General features: G+C 38.2%; 1 protein-coding gene and 1 non-coding gene across 7 annotated transcripts; both read left to right on the top strand.

Annotated features, from left to right (window-relative positions):
• The first annotated feature begins 207 nt into the window (after positions 1-207).
• C21H8orf89 (chromosome 21 C8orf89 homolog) lies at positions 208-26,121 on the top strand. 6 transcript variants are annotated; one of them, XM_043880181.1, is made up of 7 exons: positions 208-387; positions 9,779-9,928; positions 12,377-12,530; positions 14,720-14,815; positions 17,093-17,148; positions 23,880-23,918; positions 25,825-26,121. In XM_043880181.1, exons 2-7 carry the CDS (start codon positions 9,802-9,804, stop codon positions 25,971-25,973), a joined length of 621 nt encoding a protein of 206 aa, XP_043736116.1. In that variant the 5' UTR covers positions 208-387; positions 9,779-9,801; the 3' UTR covers positions 25,974-26,121. The 6 variants fall into 6 exon arrangements, with proteins under 6 accessions (XP_043736116.1, XP_043736112.1, XP_043736114.1 ...); XM_043880177.1 differs by having other exon boundaries at positions 212-387; positions 9,762-9,928; XM_043880179.1 differs by lacking the exon at positions 208-387 and adding an exon at positions 1,277-1,331 and having other exon boundaries at positions 9,762-9,928.
• Positions 5,174-5,246, top strand: TRNAK-CUU. Its single transcript has one exon. It is a non-coding gene; the product is annotated as a tRNA-Lys (tRNA).
• Positions 26,122-26,809: the final 688 nt, after the last annotated feature.

Genomic DNA, 26,809 nt, shown 5'->3' with positions numbered 1-26,809 from the left:
CCGGCGCCTAGCAACGGGCACGCGTGCGGGCTGGCGGGCGGGCGGGGCGGCAGCCATATCTCCCTCATCCGGGCCCAGCAGGGCGGGGCTGAGCGGCGGGCGCGCCGTCCTCCAGAGCGTCGCCGGGCTGCCGGCCGCCGAGCATGTTCGCCCCAATAGCGGCGCCCGAGCGAGCGCGCGGCCGCCCGCCCCGCCCCGCCGCCGCGGCCCGCCCCGCAGCTCGGCCCGTCCCGGCCGGGGGTTCGGCTCGGCGCCGGGCCGCTGCTGGCTCCAGCGCGGTTCGCTGCCCCCGCTGAAGCCGCTGCGTGAACCGCAGACCTGGGCGCCGCCGCCGCGGGCCGGGCCGGCGAAGAAGCCCCTCCCGTCCACGGCCGAGCTGCGGGGACAGTGAGTGCCAGCGGTCTTGGTCTCGGGAGCCCCCGCCAGGGACGTCCCGGGGGTAGGGGGTGGCCTAGAGTTAGGCCTGCTAGAGAGGTGGATCGCTGAGGTCAGCCGGTCCGGCCCCCTCCCATCTAAGGGAGCCAGCCTCCTGACACACGTGGATCGCCCCAAGCATCTCCTGATGCTCTTGGAAAGGGGTTGGCGGGGAACCGGGGTTGAGGACCTGACGGAGGCTGCGGGCGGGACCGGTGCAGAGATGTGTGAGCAAGATCCGGCGAAGAGGCCTGCCTGCAGCATCGAGGCCTTCCCGCACTCCCGCTCACTGGGCCAGCACACTCAGTGGCCCCTCCAGTGGACACACCCTTACGGGTTCACCCTCCTACCCTCCTAGGGCTTAAACTGAAGAGGGGATGGAATGTGTTTCTGTTTTCTTCTTTGACTGCCCCGGCATCTCCCTTCCTTCCCCAACGGCACTTGGGATGCTGACGGTATTAGTCACATAGCTCTGGCCCGCTTTTCATTGCCATTTTTTCGTCGTCCCATTTCTGATTTACTATATAATTTGTGTATTTATTACTTTTTTTCCCTCGAGGGATTTAAAATGCTAGACAAGATTTGTGCGATGCGGGTAGTCTGTTCTATTGTACCAGTCTTCTCATACTACAGCCTTCCTAGGGTCATAGACATGGAAACCGTGGAGCTTCTCCATAGATAAATGAAAATTTGCAACCATTTTCAGGGCTTCCTTTGTGGCTCAGCTGGTTAAGAATCCGCCTGCGGTATGAGAGACCTGGGTTTGATCCCTGGGTTGGGAACATCCTCTGGGAAAGGAAAAGGCCACCCACTCCAGTATTCTGGCCTAGAGAATTCCATGGACTGTATAGTCCATGGGGTTGCAAAGAGCCAGACAAGACTGAGCAGAGCAACTTTCACTCACTCATTCACTCAAGGTATTGTACTTTCTGAAGTGCAAGAATCCCTACTTTTTATCTACATTGTTTTTTTAAATTAATTTTTGTAGGATCATTTGGGCTTCCATGGTGGGTGAGACAGTAATGCATCTGCCTGCAATGCAGGAGACCCAGGTTTGATTCCTGGGTCAGGAAGATCCCATGGAGAAGCGAATGGCTACCCACTCCAGTATTCTTGCCTGGAGAATCGCATGGATAGAGGAGCCTATAGTTGTTTGACAGTGTTTGTGGTGTTAGTTTCAGCTGTATAGCAAAGTGAATCAGCTATAGGTATACATATATTCCCTCTTTTTTTTTGGATTTCCTTCCCCTTTAGGTTGCTACAGAGCACTGAGTAGAGTTCCCTGAGATACACAGTAGGTTCTCCTTCGTTATCTACTTCATACATGGTGTTAATTGTGTATCTCAATCCTAGTCCCACAGTTCACCCCATCTACATTTTTAATGGTGAGTTTAAATCTTACATTACATGGCATTTCTTCTAAAATACTTCTGACTTTTTTTTTTTCAAGTTCTTACATTTTTGAAATTGTGTTATAATACAGTTATACTTCTCATTCAAACAGCACAAAAGTATGCAGACTTAAAGTTGAAAGCCCTTAGTTTCTACTCCTTTACTTTCCAACACTTCATAGAGTTAATTTTGTATTTATTCTTTCATTCTTTTTACATTTATGTTTTTGATCATTAATGAAATCATATGGATTCTTTCGAGAAATTACCTTTTTAAGAAGATATGGAGAATACCTTTCATATCAATTTGCGTGCATTCTAAGTTGCTTCCATCATGTCCAACTCTTTGCAACCCCGTGGACTGTAGCCCACCAGGCTCCTCTATCCATGGGGATTCTCCAGGCAAGAATATTGGAGTGGGTTGCCATGTCCTTCTCCAGGGGATCTTCCTGACCCAGGGATCAAACCCACATTATGTCTCTTACATCTTCTATATTGGCAGGTGGATTCTTTACCACTGGCACCACCTGGGAAGCCGCTCATATCAGTTTACTTAGATCTTCATTGAATATTTCATAGATGTGTCATATAGATGTATGACCATATGGTATAGATATATCATAATTTATGTAAACATTCTTAAGTTTGGTTCCAATTTTTCCTTATCACAAACAGTGCAATAGTGAACAGTCTTACACATGGGAACAGTTTTATAAAGTGAATTCCTTAAAGCAGAATTGCTGGGTCAAATGTAATTAAAAAGATGTTGGTGGAATCTTGCTTTGCAAAATGTCTTTACTGATTTACATTTCCATAAACAGGCTGTGGTAAAAAAAACAAAACACAAAAACAACCTGTGTTTATTAGTATTTAAAAAACAATAGCTCCCACTTATTGAGTGTTTATTATATGTCCAGCATGGTGCCGAGCACTTGGCATGCGTTTAAAAATTTAATCCTCACTAACTCTGTGAGAGTCAGAGGCACTATTAATTTCTCCATGACCCTATGATTATGCAGCTTTTGAAGAGCAGAGCCAAGATTAGAATCCAGGTTCATTTAACTGCAATGCTTGTGTTCTTTGTTGGGTCTGAATGCCTGGTCAGTAGTTGACAGGGAACTGTGTTTCATTGGGTGGTTTGAGGATTCAATGAGATTATGTGTTTGGTGTTACAGTATTATTAACATATAGTTTCTTTCTCTACTAAGTCCTGTAGCATTGGACATGATCCAGTTTTTCCCACGATTCTGGTTTCCCCTGGATCATTTCCCTCTCTAGTCACTTTTCTGCATATTCTCTTTGTCTTCCTGACCGGCATATATTTTAAGGGAGTCTGGCTTTCTTCTCCCTCGAAAATCTCCATTGCAAATCTAATCCAATCTTGTTCTCAGTTCTCACCAGTAAATAGATAACTCTTAAAAACTTCATCTCCAGGACTTCCCTGGTAGTCCAGTGGCTAGAGTCCACCCTCCCAATGCAGAGGGCCTGGGTTTGTTCCCTGGTCAGGGAACTAAATCCCGCATGCTACAAGTAAAAGATCTCAAATAGTGAGATGACCATGGGAGATCCCTCAGGCTGCAACCAAGATCGAAGACCCCACGTGCTGCAGCCAAGACCCAGTGCAGCCAGAGAAGTGAATATTAAAAAACAGAGCAGAACTTCATCTCCAAACCAAACCTATAGCCCTCAATTTTCTGTAGCTTAGGTCCACGTTACATATCTCCACCCCAATGTCCTGTACTCATTTTGTCTAAAACGGAGCTGCTCATTGCCCTCCGCCCCCAGCCAGCCTAGCACTTTCTCTGAATTGAATTCATGGTTCCATAATACTCTTGGTCACCCTAGTTCACAGGCTCAGTGTTCTTTGACTCTCTTTATTTTTCTTTGCTAAACCTCTGAAATTCGATCGGTTGTCAGTCTCGTAGCACTCAAGTGTGCCTATGACCTCGCCCTAGTGCTGAACCCCTGTCTTCACTCTCCAGGGCTCTAGTCACATCTTTTTTTTTTTTTTTTTTTTAATGTGGACCATTTTTAAAGCGTTTATTGAATTTGTTACAATATTACTTCTTCTTCTTCTTCTTTTTAATGTTTTGATTTTTATGTCCATGAGGCATGTCAGATCTTAACTCCCTGACTGGGAATTGAACCCTCACCCCTTGTGCTAGAAGGTGAAGTCTTAACTACCAAACTGCCAGAGAAGTCCCCCTCCTTTCACATCTTTATCTTCCCCAGCAGGGCCTCTACCTGCATTTCAGCTGATCTAAATTCTATCTAAATGTCATTTTCCAGTTTATTTCAAGTCTTTTGTGAACCCCCTCATGACAATTACATCTCCCTCCTTTGAACTCTTCTACTGTGAGATACTGTATATCTATCTGTCTAGCTTCCCTAAGACCTGAATGTGGCACCTTGCCTTATATTATAGTTGTGTGAGTGGCTACTGTCTTTCCTTCTGGGCTGGAAATTCTGTGAAGGCAGAATCTCTAGTTCACCTTTGTATTTGTCATGCACATAGCACTTCTGTCATGCATAGACTTGTAGATAGTATATGCTTAATGAACATGTTTGAGTAAGAGAGCTAATATATTCACCCTTGGGAATAAAAGATTGCATGCATTTGGGTGAGTGCTAAGACACTTAAGTCATGTCTGACTCTTTTCGACCACATGGACTGTATAGCCTGCCAGGTTCCTCTGTCCGTGAGACTCTCCAGGCAAGGATACTGGATTGGGTTGCCATTGCCTTCCTCCAGTGGAGAAGGCAATGGCAACCCACTCCAGTACTCTTGTCTGGAAAAATCCCATGGACGGAGGAGCCTGGTAGGCTTTAGTCCATGGGGTCGCGAAGAGTTGGACCTGACTGAGTGACTTCACTTTCATTTTTCACCTTCATGCATTGGAGAAGGAAATGGCAACCCACTCCAGTATTCTTGCCTGGAGAATCCCAGAGACGGGGGAGCCTGGTGGGCTGCCGTCTATGGGGTCGCACAGAGTCGGACACGACTGAAGCGACTTAGCAGCAGCAGCAGCAGCCTTCCTCCAGGGGATCTTCCCAACCCAGGGATCTAACCCAAGTCTGTTATGTCTCCTGTATTGCAGGCAGATACTTTATCATCTGAGCCATCAGAGAAGCCCTGTGTATTAGGGTATTGCTAGCTATAATGACAAATAGTCCCAAACATTTTTGATATAACATAGAAATTCATTTCTTACAGGACAGTTCCAAGGCAGATGTTCCTGATCAGCAGGCAGCTTTCTTCTCATTGGTACTAGGATCAAGGCTTTTCCATTCATTGGCTTCACTGTTGGTTTAAGTGCAGCCTGTGGGAGGGAAAGGAGGAAGCATGGAGGAAGCAGACCCAGGGGAGTTCCCTGGTGGTCTAGTGGTTAGGGTGCTGCACTCTTACTGCAGAGGCCTCGGGTTCAGTCCCTGGTCAGGGAACTAAAATCCCACAAGCTGAATGGCTTAAAAAAAAAAAAAAATTAAAAAGCAGACCTGCTTCCTATAAGCTTCTTGCAGAAAGTGTCACACATTGCATTCACCTGCATTCTAATCAAGGGGAGGTGGCCACTTTCTAGGAACAACTCTATTCTCCGGAGGAAAAAGAACTTGGGGCATCCAGCCTTCTCTGCCACAGTTCATTTCTATTTATCAAAATTTGTGGGGCTTTGCTTGCAGATACCTTGCTCAAAAACAAAACCAAACTTGGGCTTCCCTGGTGGCTCAGTGGTAAAGAATCTGCTTGCCAAATTAGGAGACACGGGTTCAATCCCTGGTCTGAGAGGATCCCACATGCTGCAGAACAACCAAGCCCCCGCAGTGAAACCGCTGAGCCCATGTGCCACAACTGCGGAAGCCCATGCGCCCCAGAGCCTGTGCTCTGCAACAAGAAGCCGCTACAGAGAAGCCTGTGAGCGGTAACTGGAGAGTAGCCCCTGCTCCCCACAACTAGAGAAAGCCCACACAGCGAGGAAGACCCAGCACAGCCAACAACAAATAAATAATTTAAAAAAAAAAACAAAGCAAAACTCTCCTACTGCCCTAATTTGGTTAGGTCAGCAAAAGCTCTGTTGTCCCACAAAATCTAAACACAGATTTATCATCAGTGTGTATCATAAGGAACTGTAATCGTTCATTTACTTTGTTCCCCTGAGTAGAGTGTATGCTTTTGCATCGTGTTCATTTTTGTATTTCAACTCCTAACACAATGATTGGCACTGTGGATACATAAACAACTAGCTTTCTCAATGAATCCACAACTTGCCTTTCTTTATGTTCATTTGATTATTTTGGTTTAATCAAAGCTAAAAATAAAGGTAATATTACCATCTGCTCTTTGATGTTGGGCTGTTTTCAGTCTTTTTGCTTTTCTGTTATAAAAAAATTGTAGAATTTGACATCCTTGAAGGTAAATATTTGGATGTATCATTGATCATTCCTTTAGGATAAACTGGAAGTGGCATTTCTGGGTCCAAAGTATATTTTTAAAAAATATAAAAATTTAAAAAAAAATCAACCCCATGAACTGTAGCCCGCCAGGCTCTTCTGTCCATGGGATTCTCCAGGCAAGAATACTGGAGTGGGTTGCATTTCCTATTCCAGGGGAATCTTCCAGCCCAGGGATGGAACCTGGTCTGTATTGCAGGCAGATTCTTTACCATCTGAGCCTCTTGGGAAGCCCAAAATATATAAAATTATAAAGATATAAGTATTGCTAGGTTGCTCTCTTGGAAATATCACACTAACACTTCCAGTGAAATCTTATGAGAGTACCTGCTTCCTTGAACCCCATCTTACACTGTCTAGTAGTAGAGGAAAAAAGTCTTTTACTATTTTCAGGACAGAAGTCATAGCTCATTATGTTATTTTGCTTTTATATGAATATTAGTGAGGTCAAACCTTTATTGGCCATGTGTGGGTTTTTCTTTTCTTTTTTCCTGTAGCGAGTTATCTGTTTTTTAATAAACACACTGTCTTGGGCTTCACTTGCTTATTGACTTTTAAGTATCTTTACATACAAAAGAAATTAAATTCTTCAGTTCTTTATGTCATTGTTTGAAACATTTTTCTGGGGACTTCTGGCCAGTGTGGCAGAGGAAGCTGACATGGAAGAGACTCCACTTGGCTTCCCTGTATTTCAAATGTGGGGTAAAGTGTATTAAGATAATTTATGGGCATGTGGCTGAGCTAGGAACCAAGAGGAGGAAATCCCCAGGTGGCAGAAATGAAGGAAAGCTCACACAGGAAGGCAGTGCTGAGCATCTGCTGGGAGCTGAGAGTCACAAAGGAGTACTGTTCCAGTTACCATGACTGCATCACAAACTTCTCCAAAACTTAGTGGTACACAACAGCCCTTTATTGTGCTCACGGATGCTGTGGGACCGTGCTGGAATTTGGATATGGCAGCGACAGCTTGCCTCTGCCTCGCCATGTCTGGGGCCTCAGATGGAAGATCTGGAGGCTTGGGTCTGGGAACACCTGCAGGCAGGCTCACTCCTCCGTCTGGCGGCTGATCCTGGCAGTGGACTGAGACCTTAGCTGTGGATATCAGATGGAACCTTTCTGTGGTGGCCTCTCCCTGTAACTCAGCTTCCTCAGAAAATGGTTTTTGCTTTTCAGAAAAGTCCCATTACCACGTGGTTCAGGGACCACAGTTGAAGAAGTTGGTGTATTAACTGATCTGATACCTCTGAAACCCAGGGCCAGGCAGAGACCATTTGAGAGCATACAGAGAGATGTACAGCAGTTTCCAAGCTCAAGGAGCTCTGGTGCCCTGTAGATGGCAGTCTCTCTAAAGATGAGCTTGTAGGGGCTTCCCTGGTGACGCAGTGGTAAAGAGTCGCCTGCCAGTGCAGAAGACTTGTATTCAGTCGCTGGTCCGGGAAGATCCCACACACGCTGGAGCAACTAAGCTGGTGTGCCACTTTGAACCTGTGCTCTCGAGCCTAGAGGCCACAACTACTGAAGTCCGGCAGCTCTGAAGCTCATGCTCCACAACAAGAGAAGCCACCACGTGAAAAGCCCGTGCACCGCAACTGGAGAGTAACCCCTGCTCACTGCAACTAGAGAAAAGTCCACGCAGCAACAAAGACCCAGCACAGTCAAAAAAATGAAAAACCAGAATCCCACCTTCCAATGCAGGGAACTCGGGTTCAATCCCTGGTAGGGGAACCAGGATTCCACATGCAGCTAAGCCTGCAAGCCACGACTAGAGATGCCCACACTCCACAATGGAGGCCCAGTGCAGCCCAAAACTTTTAAAAAATAAAAATGATCTTGCAGTCAAAGGTTATAAATCATACAAGGAAGTGGAACCACAAGGAAGGAGACCCAGTGGATGCAGCAAATGGGAGATCTATGCTGAAAAAAGTAAAATAATACACATCTTGGAAAAAAAGTTTTATAGTATTTAAGGAGATGAAGGGATGAAAACCATAAGGCAAGAATGGGACAGTGTGAATAAGAACAGGAGAGGTCTAAGACTGCACACTTAGCCAGAAGGGTAAAGAGGCAGAGTCACTGAGTCAAGCAGTGCCTCCTGGACTCCAGGTATTAATTGGTTCTTGGCCTATAATAATAATAATAATAATCATGATGATTATGATAATAGCAGTTGTCATTTGTTTCTACATGTGAAAATACCTTCCTGTAGTCTGTACTGAGATTCTTGTTTGAGAATTAAAGCAGTATACTGCTCATATTCTGCTGGACCATTGCTGAATAGTTCCTGTGTTATATTATCAGACTTGTGTGTATGTGTGTTCTCCCTTCGTGTCCAACTGTTTGCAACCCTATGGACTATAGCCCATGAGGCTCCTCTGTCCATGGGATTCTCCAGGGAAGAATACTGGAGTGGATAGCCATTTCCTTCTACAGGGGATCTTCCCGACCCAGGGATCAAACCCCTGTCTCCCACAGTGCAAGCAGATTCTTTACCATCTGAGCTACCAGGGAAGCCTCATTATATTATCAGACTTGGAGGGAAGTAATGACACGTTCTCATTTTTAAATAGTTACTTTGCCTTAGCCAGTGTGGCAGAGTCTTCAGAGTTGTATATGATCATGCCATCTGAAAACAGGGACAGTTTTACTATTTTCTTTCAAATCTGGATGCCTTTTCTTTCTAATTGCTAAGGCTAGGACTGCCAGTACCATGTTGAATGGAAGTTGTGAGACTGGGCATCACTACCTTGTTCCTAATCTTAGAGGAAAGCATTCAATTTTTACCTTTGATTATGATGTTAACTGTGGACTTTTCATGTATAGCCTTTTTTAATGTTGAGATAATTTCTCTCAGTTTCTAGTTTGTTCAAAGTTTTTATCATGAAAAGATGTTGAATTTTATCAAGTTTTCATGCACCTATTGAGATGACCATGTAATCTTTAAAAAATCTCTAATTTTGTAATGTGATATATCAGTCAGTTTTGGTATATCAAACCATCCTTGCATCTCAGAGACAAACTGCATTTGGTCATGGTGCATAATGGTAATGTTTTTGAGAGAATCCTAAGCATTACATTGTCTTGTAGGTGATTACTTGCTCTTGATGGAGAAGGAAATGGCAACCCACTTCAGTATTCTTGCCTGGAGATTTCTAGGACAAAGGAGCCTGATGGGCTACAGTCCATGGGGTTGCAAAGAGTTGGATGCAACTGAGTGACAACACACACTTGCTGTTGGATTTTAAATTTTTTATGTTGCCAAATACCTGTAACCTTGAATTTGAAAGAATTCATTAAAATTTTTAGAAGAAAAAAGTCTTACAACTTACTTTAGCTTTATTTAAAGGCCTCTTGCTTTAAAATCCCAAGGGTCTGTATTTACATGTTATAAGTAAACTTTTCATTTAAATCTATGTTAATATTTACTTTGTATGATGGAAAACAAATTAGAAAAGTGTGTATCTCTGAAATACCTTTTTTTCTTTTGTATTTTGTGCTGTGAATCTGATGCAGTATCTCACTTTCATCAGCATTGTTGAAAGAAGAAGAAATAATGCCAGTGCTGTCTCCTGAAATCAAATTTGAGCCTTCTAATGTCACCAGAAATACCCTTGGAGGTTGTTTTCTTTTTGAGAGTAGTTGGAGGAAAGCAGTGTTAGAAACACAAAAGATGCAGAAAGGTAACTTCCATATTTACTTATTTTACTTAGTAAAATATAGAAGTTGTGCCTCGAATTTACATATACCTTTTTAAGCAGTCAAGAGATGTTAAATAATTTCTGTAACATTTATGTAAGAAGGATAATACTTTAGGCTTTTGGAAAAGAGAAATGAAAGCAGATTAGAAATAACTTACTGAAGGTATTTCTGTAAATCATGATAGAAACAAATTCTGAAGACCTAAGCTTGGTTATCAGTGTAGTACTATCTCTGTTGGATCATACTTCTTTTTATAAGTAGTATTTATTTTTAAATACCTCATGTTGTTTTTTATATTTTAAGAAACCCAAAATTTTAGCAGAACCTTTTTGTATTAATAATTCTAACCAAAATTTTACTTTTTGAGTGAGTTATGTGGAAAGTATCTTATATCTTACAGTTGCTCAATAAAGACTAAACTGAGAACTTTCAACCTGTATATGAATGTAAAGCTTCCCCCTTAATTTCAAATATAATTGTATTTCCTATTTACCCTGAATTCTGCCTTCCCCTTTATTAATGGAGATATAATTCTTGAAAATAGCAAAATTCAAACATTTTTTGTGTGTTGCTATATTTGTCAACGTTTCCTCTAGCGTCCCAGTAAAAGTACTCAGAAGACACCAGTTTGTCTGTTTGCCTACCTCCACATCTAATTGCTGAAAAAAGGCTCTATGATTTTTGATGAAGAGAAACTATTTTTTTTCCAAAAGAAAAAAATCAAAGATTGCAAAATAGCATTTTGAGCATATAACTCCAGTCCCATTAAATACTATTTCTATTTCTGTGCTAGATTTACTTAGTAGAGAAAGCTTAAAACATAATCCTCTATGTTTAAAAATCATCCAAACCTTTAATCTCTTAGTCTGCTTTTTCCACTATCGTCATTTTGAATTTTTTTGTTGTTGTTAACGTTTTGACAACCTGTTTTACCAGCAATGCATGAGGTCAGTAGAAGAAGCCATCTTGATACTTCAGATGTTCCCCTTTATAGATTGGTGTGGAATTTTGCAGAGAGAAAATTAAATTCAGTGCCTGAAATGGAATTCTTTTCTCTCTCATTGCTAGCTCAGATAATCCTATATTTGTACCTCTTAATTATCACACAAAAGTAGGAAGATGGAAAGATTTAAAGTTGCAGATACTGTAAGACTCTGGAAAGTGCTTTTAAACTCTTTTTAAAAATTAATTTTTATTAAATAAATAAAGTTAATAATTTCATAAATTTAAATAAATTAATTTGCTTTATAATTTTGTGTTATTTTCTACTGTACAGAAAAATGAGTCAGCTGTACATACCCATACATCTCCTCCCTTTTGGACCCCCCCCCCGACTCCAGGCCCCACAGTGCAGTCAGTAGGGTTCCCTGTGCCATACGGTGTGTTTTCATTGCTATTTATTCTGTACGTAGTATCAATAGTGTATATGTGTCAATCCCAAGCTCCCACTTGCTCCCACCCCCACGTTCCCCCTTGGTATTCATAGATTTGCTCTCTGTGTCTGTGTCTCTGTTTTGCAAATAAGATCATCTATGTCACTTTTCTAGATTCCACATATGCATGTTAATATATGATATTTTTCTCTTTCTGACTTCACTCTGTATAGAGTCTCTAGGTCCATCCACATTCTCTACAAATGACTGTTTTGTTCCTTTTCATGGCTGAGTAATATTCCATTGTATACACATACCACATCTTTAAATATTCTGCTGTTGATGGACATGTAGGTTGCTTTAATGTCCCGACTATATACTGCTATGAATATTGGGGTTCATGTGTCTTTTTGAATTATGGTGTTCTCTGGTTATGTGCCCAGTAGGGGGATTGCTGGGTCCTTTTTTAAGTTTTTTAAGGAAGCTCCATACTGTTTTCCGTAGAGACTGTAACAGTTTATACTTTCACCAACAGTGTAAGAGAGTTCCCTTTTCTCGATGACTTCTCCAGCACTTTTTGTTTGTAGATTTTTTGATGGCCATTCTGACCACTGTGAGGTGATTCCTCATTGTAGTTCTGATTTGCATTTCTCTAATAATTAATGGTGTTGAGCATCTACTCATGTGTTTGTTGGCCATCTGTAGGTCTTCTTTGGAGAATAAGCTATTTTTCCATCTGAAGGTATCTAATGTTCTGGGAATTCTGGTTGACCAAAATAATGAAGGCAGGGGACAGTGATGACTCTGGGAGATCTGTGAAGCTCTCCTTCCGTCTTCTAGTATTTAGCCACATAATGAGCTCTTCTCTACTGTCCCTATCCTAAGAATTGAAAGATATTCTCTTGGGAAAGATGCTAGCTCAATTACAGTAGCTTAATTTTATTTTCTTAATGACTGATTTAGTATATGTATTATGCACTTTCATTTATAGTAAAAGAAGTTATATACATTTAATCAAGAAATAATACAGATGGTTATAATACTATTTTAAATTAGAATACACCACAGCGTTTGGCCTAGAAGAATTCAAAGAATGTGTCAAAATGCCGTATTTACCAGGATTGCAAAATTGCCAAAAAAGCATAAGTTCCACTCCACTAGAGTTTCATAGAAAACTCCTGCGTGCTGATACTGAGATGCCTCCTGTCAGGTCGGTCGTTTCTACTTGATTTTCTTTTGTTGAATATTTATTTGAAGTAACACTACTGAATATAGAGATTTTTCTGGCTAGTGAATCTAATTCTTTCTTGCCAACTTTTTTTTTTTTGCATAAAGGATTTAATTTTTTAAAATCTCAATTAGCAATTTTATTCAGTTTGACCAGTAGGTACTTTTTTCTGTTTTCAAGTAATATTGCCAGAAAGAATTTAAGAACTAACCTAAAAAAAAACTTTATTGCTCTAGCATAGATTGCTCATGAGGATATTGAAAGTTTTAGCAATATAAATAAACAAGCTCTCTACAATAGTAACCGATTTCTGTACCCTGAATAGAGAACCTTGTTTCATTTCTAGTTTGATTGAAGTGATGTGAGAGGAAATTCTGAGTGAGAATTCAGTCTAATTAACACCTTGTATTGTTATCAGATGAAATGAGTTTGTCAATCAGAAAAGTCCCACTGATTTTGAATTCTGGCATTTAAAAACATTATTTTGAATACCTTTCCTTCTACAAATCAGATAGCATTAAAAGAAAACTTCTTTCTCCAAAGGGACCTATAAATTAGTAAGATAGTCTCATACCCCATTTGGTTCCTGCTTTTATTTATTTTTTCATGAAGTATGTGTTGAATGTGTAGTACTCATTCACTTTGCCAGCCTAAAAAAGAGGAAGGATTTTCTTTTGTTGAATATTTATTTGTAGTAACACTGCTGAATGTAGAGGTTTTTCTGGCTAATGAATCTAATTCTTTCTTGCCAGTTACTCTCTTTAGTGGAAGATGTAGATTTTCATATTTTCTCCTGCTGTAGTGAGCTTTGAAGACATCTAGTTATACATAGCACACACATAATTGGAATTTTAGAATATGTATCTCTTGAGTTTTCAACTAGTGTTATTGGTCTTGTTAATTACTCTTGAAATAAATTTTTATTATTTATTAATATACTAAATATGAATATACTAAAAATGAAAAGTTGTAGATAGTTTATATCTAAATTATGAAAATAAATAATTTGAATTTTGTAGAAAATCTGGAGAAAAAAATAAAAACAATTATTTGATAGCTTACCCATCCTAACATACCCATTTTTATTCTTAGAGCTTCTCTTCTATCATCCTCTATTTTCATGGATTTTTATTTGAGTTGTGATTTTAGTATAATTCCCATTTTTCATTCTGCCGCTTTTTACTTAATATTACATGTGTACAGTTTTTCCATGTTACTACATAATCTTCAAACAGTCCTTACTGGCCACATTATAAAATATTTTGTTAGATTCATAGTTTATTTAATTTTATTTAATTTTCCTGTCATTGCTTTGACTTTTTTCACTTTGTAAAAGACACCATAAATGAACAATAACACACATAAAGCTTTTGCCATTATTTTTAATATCATCCGAGGACAGACTGTCAAGCTATAAAATATAAAAACCAAAATCATTCTTTCTGAAGTGAGATTATAATGAAATAAGGCAGATAGTGAAGGACAGGGAAGCCTGGCATGCTGTAGTCCATGGGGTCACCAAGAGTTGGACGTGACTTAGCAACTGAACAAGTGCAGAATCAGAGATGGTATAAGAGAGACAGTGAGTTGTTAGTGAAGCAGATGGTAGCAGCTAAGGAGGATGCATGGCGGGGATGTAGAAAGAAGACAGACCATTGAAAACATGCATGTGAAAGCTACTTAAGGACAGTGAGTTTTATTATCAAGATACCTGTTTCCCCAACACTCAGCTCACTCTTGTCTTTGAGTGAAAGTGTGTAGGGCTGCCTATGGCCATGGCCTTGTCTCAGTACAGACCAGTCTTACTACCCTTCTTTCAATCACATGACCATCTTAAAGAAACTGCAAATCCAGAAAGCATCCCCTGAATTAACCCATTTGATCTTTAGATTTTAAGTCTTCATTTGGCTTCCTACCTTTTTCATCAGATTTCAGTTCATTATTTTTTTCATTTATGATTTGGCCATATGTGAAATGATTTCTTAATATTTTACATTGATTTGAGTGTGAATTTACTTACTTTAATCAAGAATAATCTGAATATATTATATTTATGTTATGACAAGTGTTCTTCAGACACAGAATAGAAGAGTGGTGGCTTAGAACCATGCTGTTTACAAAGTACTTGGCGGATGTAAATATTATTTCTTTTTCCTGTGTCTTTATTTTAGCCATGCTACTGAGAACATGTCAAGTTGCCTACAAGTATTTTATTCTCCTCTACATATTGCACAACGCCCTGTGAAAGGACAGTCTTGGCAAAGCAGGAAAGTACTCATTTTTTTCTGTCTTGTATACAATCCCTTACCCTTAAAAAAAAAAATTTCTGTATATATGGATATTTGATTTTATATTCTGATAAAAGTTTAATATGTTTTTAAGTTTCTTTAATGATAAAATTTTTCAGTGAATTGCAAGGTGATGTATTTTGGTAATGTAATTGAAAATAGGCCGAGAGGTGAAGTGCATTTAAAAGTTACACTTGACTCTTGTGCGTATGATATGATAAACTGCCACCAGCTCTCATGCTAGCAGACCTGAAGCAATGATTTGTGCGTTTAGTTCCATTAAATTAATATTATGAAACTGACACAATATGACCTCTCAACTCACCAGTGTTATCTTTAAAAGTTCCATGCAGCCAAGCACAAGATATTTGTTCTGATACTGGATACTTTTTTTTTTAATGGATGTTCTATGTTTTTTGAGGACGTGGTGCTAGTGGTAAAGAACCCGTCTGCCAAGGCAGGAGATGTAGGAGATGCAGGTTCGATCCCTAGGTCAGGAAGATCTGCTGGAGAAGGGCATGGCAACCCACTCCATGCCTACAGTATTCTTGCCTGGAGAATCCCATGGACAGAGAAGCCTGGTGGGCTATATAGTCCATAGGGTCGCAAAGAGTTGGATGCAACTTAAGCGAACTAGCACACACATGCACAAAGCCCTTCACACTAAAAAGGTTAATCATCGAATTTCAATTATCTCTCAGTAGGTGCAAGAGAATCTGAGGAGTATTCTTGCTGCTGCTGCTGCTAGGGACCACTAAAAGCTTATTACATAACAATCAGAAAGGCTGGTCTTGAGTGCCAACCTCAGTGTAAATGCTAGGTATTCTTATCTCAACTGTACCCATATTTGATGTCTAGGAGGGGTGATGTTGCCATGGTAATAAGTTGCTAGGATACCTCCAAGCAGTCATGTAAGCTGACTTTGTTTAGTGTATTACATGGATTAAGAATGAATATATGTTTTGATTAGATAGAGGGAAAAAAAAGTTATAGCTGATTTGTAAGTTTAGTGTACTTACAAGAAATTTAGAATGCTTATGGGTTATCTTACCTAGAGCCAATTTGATCATGATGTATTTCCTCTAATAACTTACTCATTATTTAGGTTTATTCCAGTAGGAACAGAAGTTTATTATGACAAAATTCTGATTGTGGTCATTAATAGGTAAAAAGAGCACAAATAACTGATAGTTGGTATCTGGCTTAAAAAGAGTGAAAAGGCTGTCTTAAAACTCAACATTCAAAAAGCATGGCATCCAGTCCCATCACTTCATGGCAAATAGGTGGAGAAACAATGGAAACAGTGAGAAACTTTATTTTCTGGGGCTCCAAAATCACTGCAAATGGTGACTGCAGCCATGTAATTAAAAGACGCTTGTTCCTTGGAAGAAAAGCTATGACCAACGTAGACAGCATATTAAAAAGCAGAGACATTACTTTGCTGACCAAGGTCTGTCTAGTCAAAGCTATGGTTTTTCCAGTAGTCATGTATGGATGTGAGAGTTGGACCATGAAGTAAGCTGAGTGCTGAAGAATTGATGCTTTTGAACTATGGTGATGGAGAAGACTTTTGAGAGTCCCTTGGACTGCAAGGAGATCAAACCAGTCCATCCTAAAGGAAATCAGTCCTGAATATTCCTTGGAAGGACTGATGCTGAAGCTGAAGCTCCAGTCCTTTGACCACATATGAAGAACTGACTCATGGGAAAAGACCCTGATGCTGGGAAAGATTGAAGGCAGGAGGAGAAGGGGATGACAGAGGATGAGATGGTTGGATGGCATCACCCATTCGATGGATGTGCATTGGAGCAAGCTCCAGGAGTTGGTGATGAACAGGGAAGCCTGACGTGCTGCAGTCCATGGGGTCACAGAGTCGACTGAGCGACTGAACTGAACTGAACTGGTATCTGGCATATCTAAATATTATGCTAATTAATCTTAAGTCCCTTCCTCCAGCATTCCCTGAATCATGATTAGTGGTGAGTTCAGATAAAGGTGGGAAAAGGATAACATAGCACTCACCCACTGGTAAAATTTATTAGCAAAAACCAAGATCCTGAGTTGGTTCATATCTGCTTCTGATGGGGTTATTTGTGATGGGAGGAGTTTCCTTCCTTTAATGTTTATTTAATTTTTATATTATGTCCTTCAATAAGTGAATTTCACTGAAAGCAAGCTTCTTGTCTCAATGTATTTTAAAAAATTAACGTACCCTGGATTTATATGAAGTGAATTTATGATAATACATAATTTTAGGTTAAAGAAGACTAAGCCCACATGTACTGTGACACCACTTCAGGAGAAATCGAAAGGTAAGCTGGATCATCTTTTTCTCCTACTACTTGTCTTATGAAGGGTGTGAAAATACTTATCTTTTTTAAAACTTTCTTTCTTTCCACTGACTTAATTGTCTTTGTTTTGTTAATTTTTCTTTTAAGCTGTGCTTATTTTATAAACTTAAGTGCATGTTGCATTCAATATATACATGCCTTTATCATGTCATGTTGGAAGATGGAGTGAATAAACAGTACCTCTCAAAATGAGAAGGCACCTTGAGACCGAAAACCAAGGCAGACAGTGCCATTTAATCAATGGATCAGCTTATTATATGGTAACTTACTCACAATGTGGGAGTTCCAGGGCAAACGACTTGGAAACATCTGTAGCTGCACTCTGCATTACCGAGTGGCTGTTGGGACAAATTTACAGTTAACCTAGTATGGGGGTATGTGCTTAGAAACAGGAAGAACATTCCTAAGTCAAGATTTATGAATGGGTAACTATTCTCATGGGTGCCAGGAATATGTCAGGGAAGGTCTTCATCATTGTTTGGAGACCACCTGGTCCTTATAATTTGTTGTTGTTTAGTCACTAAGTCGTGTCTGATTCTTGCAGCCCCATGGACTGTACCCCGCCAGGCAGTATGGAAAACAGTATGGAGGTCCCTCAAAAAATTAAAAATAAAGCTACCATGTAATCCATCAATCCCAGTACTGGGTATATTTCCAAACGAAATGAAATCCATATCTCAAAGAGATATCTGAACTCACATATTCACTGCAGTATTATTCACAACAGCCAAGATATGGAAACAATCTAAGTGTCCATTGACAGATAAATGGATAAAGAAAATGCAATATATATATATATCCAGTGGAATATTATTTTGCCGTAAAAAATAAGGAAATCCTACCTTTGTAACAATGTGGATGAACCCAGAACACTTTATATAAGTGAAATAAGTCAGATAGAGAAAGACAAATACTGCATGGTATCACTTATATGTAGAATCTTTTAAAACGTCAAACAGAAACAGAGTAGAATAGTGGTTATCAGTAAGTGGGGACTGGGGAAAATGGGGAGATGTTTTCGAGATATAATGTACAGCATGGTGACTGAAGTTAGTAATACTATATGATGTATTGAAGTTTGCTGAGATAGTAGAATTTTAAGTGTTCTCATCTCCTCTCCCCCTCAAGAAGGTAAACAAGTAAGATGATTGAGTGTTAATTAACTTAATTATGATAATCATTTTACAGTGTTTATGTATATCAAGTCATCAGTGAGTGAGTGAGTGAGCGATAGTCGCTCAGTTGTGTTTGGCTCTTTGCGACCCTATGGACCATAGTCTGCCAGGCTTCTCTGTCCGTGGAATTCTCCAGGCAAGAATGCTAGAGTGGGTTGCCATTTCCTTCTTCAGGGGATCTTCCCAACCCAGGGACTGAACCCAGGTCTCCTGCATTTTAGGCGGTTTCTTTACTGTCTTTCCAGGGAAGCAAGTCATCAGTGGTATATTTTAAACATACACAATTTGTAGCATATATGTCTCAATAAAATTGGTAAAAGATGGAAAACAATATATCACAGGATTAGTAAAATGAAATCTAGAGCATTATGAAAGTACCCAATTAAAGTAAAGAGAGAAAGATAATACAGAACAGAGTATGCAAAGACAATATGTGATTAGATAAAACTACTTTGAAAGTGAAAGAAAGTGAAAGTGAAGTCGCTCAGTCCTGTTGGACTCTTTGTGACCCTGTGGACTGTAGCCTACCAGGCTCCTCTGTCCATGGGATTCTCCAGGCAAGGATACTGGAGTGGGTTGCCATTTTTTTTTTACACATGTATAATTCTAATTCCAGATTAAGAGGAGCAAGAGAAAGTGAGACAAGCACTATTTACTTACTGGCTGAGAATTTCCCAAACTGACTGAAAAATACCAAACAATGGATACAAAAATTCTATGAACCTCCAGCAGAATAGTGACAAAGAAAATCATAGTTAGTCACATCATAGTAAAAACGCTAAATATTTTTTTAAAAAGGAAAAAAACAGAAAAGATAAGTTCTCTTCTGGAGAGCAATGGTAGGACATACAACTGACTTTCCAATGGAGACAGTGGAAGCAAGAAGACAAAGCAGTGATATTTTCAAGTGCTGAATGACAGTAACTGCCAAACTCGCTTTGTATACACGATGAAAATATCCTTAAAAGTAAAAACAAAATAAAGACATTGTTATTCAAATGGAAATTGAAAGATTTCACTGTCAGTAGAGCTACACTAAAAGAAATATTAAAGAAATAATGATACAAGATGAAAGCATGACAACTTGTGAAGGAAAGAGAAGCAAGAGCAGTAGTATTATCTTATGAAGTTTAAAATATATGTAGAAATAAAATACAGTAATACCACAGAGGTGGGATGGGGCACACATGGAGTTAAAATGTTGTAAGATCCTTGCATTATTTGAAATATAGTAATTAAGTTAAAGTAAATTGTAGGGACTTCCCCTTGGTGGTCCAGTGATTAAGACTCTATGCTTCCTGATTGGGGAATTAAGATCCCACACGCCACGTAGCACAGCCAAAAAATAAAGTTTCTTTAAAAAGTCAGTTGTAGTCAAAGAGATGTGATAAAATCTGTATGATAACCACTAAAAGAAAAGGATACAAGTAACAAGATTATAGAGGAATAAAAAGTAAAAAATATTTAATTATCTCAAAGCAAAAGAGGAAAAAAGAAATATGAAATAGGACAAGTAGAAAACAACTAGTAATACTAAAATTAAACATACAATAAATACACTGGATATAAGTGGACTAAATATTTCAGCGAAAAACAAAACCCATCAAACTAATACAAATAATTAGATGCTGGTTATAAGAAGCACACCTTAAAAATAAGGGCAGGAAAGATCAAAAATAAAAGGATAGAAAAATAGAAACCATGTAAATGGTAATTAAAAGAAAGCTTGTTATAGCTACACTAACATCAAACAAAATAAACTTCAAAGCAGGAAGTATTATGCACAATAGAGTGATATTTCATAGTAACAAAAGGATTAATACAAAAGAAAGATTTAACCATCCTAAATTTGTATGCTCTATTAACGTAAAATACACAAAGATCAAAGGAATGTAATGAAAAGGAAAGTAGACATTATAGGAGATTTTTAAACAAATATCAAATAAGTGAAATCATGTAGCACATATTCTCTGACTGCAGTGGAATTAAACTAGAAATCAGTAATTAAAAATAATTATAAAATCCCACAGAGGTTTGGGTATTAAGAAATGTACTTTTAAGTAACTTGTGAGTCAAAGAAGAAATACCGTGGAATTTACATATTAGTTTGAACTGAAGGATGATGAAAATATGATACATCAAAACTCCTTGGGTACAGTGAAAACATAGCTTTTAGGGAAACTTAAAGCATGAAGTACCTGTGTTAGAAAAGATGAAAGGCTTAATAAGCAATGATTTTAACATTAATCTCAAGAATTTAACAAAAGATCAGCATATTAAATTCAAAGAAAATAAAAGGAAAAAGTAATCAAGAGCAAAAATCAACAAAGTTAGAAAACAAATATTCAATCAAGAAAAATCAACAAGAGCCAAAAGTTCGTTTTTTAAAAACATGAATAAAATTGATAAATGTCTAGCAAGACTGACAGGAGAGAGAGAGATTATCAGTATCATATTAAAAAAAAAAGAAACCACAGCCTAGCAGAATTGACGCTGGTAAATTCTTCCAACTTTTATATATTTATTTTTAATTGGAGGATAATTGCTTTACAACTGTTGTGTTGATTTCTGCCATACAACACCACAAATCAGTCATAAGTATACACATATCCCCTCCCTCTGGAGCCTCTCTCCCACCCACCCCTCATCCCACCCGTCTAGGTTGTCAGAGGACACGGTGTTGAGCTCCCTGAGTGACTTCCCACTAGTTACCTGTTTTACACAAGGGAATGTACATATGTCAACGCTCCTTCCTCAGTTTGTCCCACCCTCTCCTTTCCCCACTGTGTCCACTAGTCCGTCCTCTGCATCTGCATTTCTATTCCTGCCCGCAGATCGGTTCATCAGTACCATTTTTCTAGATTCCACATATACTATGTGTTAATATACGATATTTGTTTTTCTTTTTCTGACTTACTTCACTTTGTATAACAGGCTCTAGGTTCATTCATCTCTGTTCAGCTGACTCACATTCATTCCTCCTTATGGCTGAGAAATATTTCATTGTATATATGTACCACAACTTCTTTACCCAACATTTAATTTTAAAAAGCTGTGTAATATAAATTATTCCAGAAAATAGGAAGAGAAGGAACACTTGAAGACACATTTTATTAGGTCACTGACCTTGATTCTAAAACCTAGCTTTGACCTTATAAGAAACTTAAAAGTATAGACCAATTTTTCTTAAGAAAATAGAAGTAAAAATTCTAAACAAGGTTTATCAGTTCAAATTCAGTGATATATAAGAAGGATAATGCAACACACCATGTCAGATTTATCTAAGAAATGTGAGATTGATTTAACATTAGAAAAGCGATTGATGTCTATCATCTTAATAGAATAAAGGAGAAACTGCATATGTTCACTTTAATAATTGTAAAAGATATTTTAATAAGATTCAATATTCATGATTAAAACTATTTTTAGCAAACTATGAGTAGAAGGAAACTGTCTTAATTTGATAAAGATGGTCTTTAAAAAAACCTACAGTAAACGGTACACTCAAAAAACCGTTTGGGTCAAAGAAGAAATCACAAGAGAATTTTGAAAATATCTGGGGACAAATAAAAATTAAAAAATGCAACGTACCTGTAGGTTGCAGCAAAAGCAGTGTGCTAAGAGTGAAATTTATAGTGGCAAACACATTAAAAAAAGAAAGAAAAAGATCTTGAATGAACCACATAAACTGACACCTCAAGGAATTACAAAAAGAAGAATAAACTAAGCCCAAACTTAGCAAAAGGAAGAAAATAATAAACATTAGAGAAGAGACAAATGAGCTTCCTTGGTGACTCAGTGGCAAAGAATCTGCCTGCATTGCAGGAGATGCAGGTTCGATCCCTGGGTTGGGAAGATCCCCTGGAGAAGGAAGTGGCAACTTACTCTGGTATTCTTGCCTGGGAAATCCCAGGAACAGAGGAGCCTGGTGGGCTACAGTCCATGGGGTTGCAACAGAGTGGGACATGACTTACTGACTGAACAGCGACAACAACAAAATGAAGCAGAACAGAAAACAAATCAACAGGACCAAGACTTAATTTTTAGAAAAGATAAACAAAGTTGACAAATCCTTGGTTACAGTAGAAAAAAACTGAGAAGACACAAATAGTTAAAATTAGGAATGAAAGGGGAGACATTATAACTGATTACAGAAAAAAAAAAGGATTTTTTTTTTTTTTTTACCAATAAAAAGGATTATAAGAAGCTACTATGAACAATTATGTCAACAAATTGGGTAACCTAGAAAAATGGGTAAGTTCATAGAAACATACAACCTACCAAGACTGAATCATGAACAAGGGACAAATTGCACAGAGCTATCGTAGAACTATTGAGGAGATTAAAGCAGTTATCAAATACATCCCAACAAAAACATAAGTCCAGAAATCTAGGATAAGAGGACTGTAATTTTAAAATTTGCACATTTGCTCATATCTTATTGGTTCACACTCACTAACAAAGCTATACTTAGCTCTAAAGCAAGCTGAGACAGGTAATCTCTCCCTTTTAACTGACCTTGTCCTCGGCTAAAATTCTGTTTTGGAAAGTGTAAAAAGTTTTGAAAAGATCATTAATAGTCTGCCATAATTCTTTTACAATGAAAATTTATAGCTTTCTCTTGCAGATATTTGGAAATGCAGTTGATTTTTGCAATTTGATCCTACAGTCATCCACCTTGATAAAGTCTCTTGTTATTTCTTGGTTTATGTTTTAAATTGTGTATATATATTAATTTATTATATGCAATATATATAATTTTTTAGTTCTTTATGTAGATTACCATATGTGAATGATGTCAGTTTTATTCTTTCTTTCCAAAGGTTTTTCCTACCCCCCACCCAAGCTTTTATTTTTCTGACTTTACTAAGCTGACTAGAACCACCAATACAGTGGTGAATAGAAATGAAAAATAGGCATCTTTGTTTTGTTTCTGATTTTAAAGGAAACTCCCTTAATGTTTTCTCATAAAGAATGATGTGTAGTGTAGGTTTTGTGTATATATCCTTTATCAGGATAAAGACATTCTCTTTCATTTGCTCAGAGTTTTTTATTTTAAAAACAAATGAAAGTTTAATTTTATCAAACATTTTCTTCTGAATTGATTGAAATGACCTTGTGATTTTCTGTTTAATTTTCTAATGTGAAAAATGACATTTGTAGATTTTTTTTTAACGTTCAGCCACTTTTACATCCCTTGGGTACCCACATTTAAGGCATAATTCATTATCATTTTGTGTACTACCATATTTAATATTTTGCTAGGTTTTTAAAATCTGTCTTAATGAATGAGATTACCACTGATTTTCTCTTTGCCTGAATTCAGTGTCAAGATTATAATGCCCTCATGAGATAAACTGGGGAGTATTCTGCTTTTTCTGTTCTCTGAAGGATATGACCTAAAATTGGAATGATTTCTCCCTTGAAAGTCTGATAGAGTTCATTTGTAAAATTATTTGGATCACTTGTTTCCTTTGGAGGAATTTTATAATATTAATTCGATCATTTTAATTTTAGGACTCTTAAGGCATTGTAATTCTCCTTCCATCAATTTTGGTAAGTTATATTTTCTAGGATTTTGCATTTTGTCTACATTTTAAAATTTATTGGCATGAAATTTAGTTTTTGTTCTATCTGTACTTCTCCTAATATTAGTTATTTAGGTCTTCTGTTTTTTTTCTTAATTAATTGAACCAGAGAATTTCCCTTTTTTATTAGTTTTTTCAAGAAAGAATTTTTATCTTTTTAAAAATCTTTCTTTTTGTAAGTTTGTTTTTTACTTCATTGAATTTTGTTTCCTATATTACATCCTTCTTCCATATTCTTTTGGAGAAGGACATGGCAACCCACTCCAGTATACTTGCCTGGAAAACTTCATGGCCAGAAGAGCCAGGGGTCGAAAGGAGTCGCCCACAACCGAGCGACTGAGCACATCCGTATTCTTTGGGTTGTTCTTTTCCTAATGTATGTCTTATATTGAGGTTATTAATTTTCAGTCTTCTTTTCTAAAACAGGAATCTTAAGGTAAAACCTCCTATGTACAACTTTTGCTACATCACACAAGTTTTGTAATTTTTTCTTGATCAGTTATTTTTAATGTTTATTACAATTTATTTTTGATGAATGAATAATTTAGAATGTGTATACATTTCTAAATATTTGAGAATTTTAAAATTTACTGTTAATTTCCAATTTAATTGCATTGGTCTGTGTGATACCAGTTCTTTGAATTGTTTCAAGGTTTGCTTAAATGCTTGCTCAGTGCTCAGTTGCTCAGTTGTGTCCGACTCTTTTTGACCTCATGGGCTGTAGCCCTGTTTTCTCCTCTGTCCATGGGATTTTCTGGGAAAGAATACTGCAGTGGGTTGTCATTTCCTTCTGCAATAATTCTTAGAATCTACTTTTTTGCGGCCAGAGACTCTGTGTCCAGTTCATTGTACTGCTAAGAACTGGAATCCTGCTCAGCTCTTCCTTTCTACTCTTTCTCTGAAATTTCCACCCTCATTACGCACTGAAATAAAACAAAAATACCAACCCCATTGGAGAACTGAAGACAGCTTTTATTTTGGGCACTTGAAACTGAAGTTAAATAATAGTATTTTAAAGAAATATGGATCAGTCTATTACCATTAAAGCCTTGTATGTTTCTAAATAGAAGAATTTATACATATTACATAGGAACTTTGAATTGATGGATCTTGATTTAAATCCTGCCTCTAACAATTTCTAAACTCTTTTTAAAATCTGTAATCCAAGATAGTACTAATTACTGACTTCATAGTATTGATGTGTGGATGATATAGGTGAAAAATACTTGACATACAAGAGATCATTCAATTAATGTTATCTATTATTATTGTTATTACTCTCCTTCTATAATAGAAACTTCGTTACTGCTGTTTCAGTTAGTGAGTGACTCATTTTATAATTTTACTCTTTTACTTCACTTAACATTTATGAGAATGATTTTATTTGTAGACAATAACAAACTCTGATTTAGTTTTATATCATTAAATACCGGCATTGAACATTTTTGAGTTAAATATTTTTTGGATGACTTGTCATCCCTGTGGCTCAGACGGTGAAGAGTCAGCCTGCAATGCAGGAGACCCAGGTTCGATTCCTGGGTCAGGAAGATCCTCTGGAGAAGGGAATGGCAACCCATTCCAGTATTCTTGCCTGGAGAATCCCCATGGACAGAAGATTCTGGCAGGCTACAGTCCATGGGGTCACAAAGAGTTGGACAGGACTGAACGACTGAATGCTTTCACTTTGCCATTCCACTCACTTAGAAAGTTAAGTGGCTTTCATTTCTACTACAAAGAATGTGTTGTATGAAGAACTAGTGGTGTTTAATGGTCATTTGAGGAAAAGATATTTCATTTGTACTCTAAAGAGAGTATCATTCATGTGTGCTTAATTCAATTGTAATAAGTGTTTTTGTTTGTTTGTTTGTTTACAGGTTCTGGCTTCAGCGATCCTCTTGCTGGAGCACCATCTCAGTACTTACAGAGACTTTCCAACATGGCCATTTTGGAGTATGACACCATTCGTCAAGAAACAAGCAAAAAATTTAAAAAGAGCAAGAAACGAGAGCTTCGAGACTGCTGATTATCATACACTGTGATGCTTTCTTCACTGACTTTTAAAGTTTATATTTTTCCTTTCTTTTCTTTTTTGATATGTGATATGATGTGCAACGATTTACATAAAAATGGAAATGTAAATAGGAAATAAATGTTTTCTGTTATATACGAAATATATTGTATTTTGTTAGTCTCACAGAGACACTAAGATAATTATTTTTATAGTTGATACACATAAGCATAAGAAAAATTTTAGTCTGTCAATTTTATGCACATCAGTTACACCTTTGGATTCTAGTTGATAAATGCTTTTTGAGTGTCTGTCTTTATGATGAGCTTTGCTAGAAGCTGCAACAGATTCAAGAGTGAGTCTTTATTTGGGGGGTTAGAAAACACCCAATGAGATCCTCCCCTTGTCCTTGCTTGAGTTTGGAAGCAGTTTTGAGGTAAGTATTCAAGCAGATGAAGATGAGAATATTCGTTTTGCTTGTTGATAAAACTTGGAAAGGAAATGCTGCGTTGGATGTATGGCAGCAGTGGATTTCCTAACACTGAACATGAGAATTGAGCAAATGCACACCCCCAGGTATCGCTGACAACCTCAGGCTCACCTGCTCAGTCAGGCCTTTACTGCCAGGCAGAACAAGGCATCTCTCCTGCATACACAAGGCATCCCTGAAGGGAAAGGGGGTGGGAGAGCGACCCGCTGTATCTCTGTGGGGAGGAGGAAGGTCTAGGTCAAGAGTAGAAAACCCTCCTCAAGATAGCCTGAGGAAGGACTTGCCTGGCAGTCCAGTGGTTAAGACTTGACCTTTCAATGCAGGGGGTGCTGGTTCAATCCCCAGGCGGAGAGCTAAGATC

Source organism: Cervus elaphus, chromosome 21 (genome assembly GCF_910594005.1).
Source record: "Cervus elaphus chromosome 21, mCerEla1.1, whole genome shotgun sequence".
NCBI lineage: Eukaryota > Metazoa > Chordata > Mammalia > Artiodactyla > Cervidae > Cervus > Cervus elaphus.
Note: the sequence above shows the minus strand (reverse complement) of the source record. Positions and strands in the feature narration are given on the sequence as shown.